Raw genomic sequence first — 415 nt, 5'->3', positions numbered from 1 at the left:
ACGAGAGGGGTGCGCGATGACGCCTCTCGCGTCGACGTTCGGGGAGGTGGGCGTGGCCTGTGCGCGGTGACGTCAGACGTCGCGGCCGAGGCGGGAGTTTCCAGTTGGAGCCTCGGGGCTCGGGTAGTGAGCATGGCCGAAGAGGAGGCAGGGGAAGCGGTGATGGTGGGTGGAGGGGACCCCGAGGAGGAGGAGGAGATGATCCTGACCCCGGCTGAGCTCATTGGGAAACTGGAGGAGGTGAGGGGTCAACCCCTGGGGAGGGGGGGTGCACAGCAAGATCCCACACTGAGCATGAGCCTTCCCCCCCCCCCCCCAGAGCCCAGAAACAAGGCCCAAGTCAGGAGGGTGTGTGAGGGAATACACCCCACTTGCCCTGGTTGGGGGAGGGGGGGTTGGATGGGGGGGTAGATGT

At 66.5% G+C, this 415-nt stretch overlaps 1 protein-coding gene across 2 annotated transcripts in view; it reads left to right on the top strand.

Moving 5' to 3' along the window:
• The window catches only part of gins4 (GINS complex subunit 4 (Sld5 homolog)), a 10540-nt gene continuing 10125 nt past the window's right edge, over positions 1–415 (top strand). The window contains exon 1 of one of the 2 annotated variants that reach the window (XM_043681557.1): positions 1–240. In XM_043681557.1, the coding sequence (XP_043537492.1) occupies positions 133–240 (108 nt within the window). In that variant the 5' untranslated portion in view covers positions 1–132. The remainder of the gene's footprint in view (positions 241–415) is intronic. The other variant, XM_043681555.1, reaches the window with a different exon arrangement.

Source organism: Chiloscyllium plagiosum, chromosome 42 (genome assembly GCF_004010195.1).
Source record: "Chiloscyllium plagiosum isolate BGI_BamShark_2017 chromosome 42, ASM401019v2, whole genome shotgun sequence".
In the NCBI taxonomy this organism is placed as follows: Eukaryota; Metazoa; Chordata; class Chondrichthyes; order Orectolobiformes; family Hemiscylliidae; genus Chiloscyllium; species Chiloscyllium plagiosum.
This window is presented reverse-complemented; position numbering and strand designations above follow the sequence as displayed.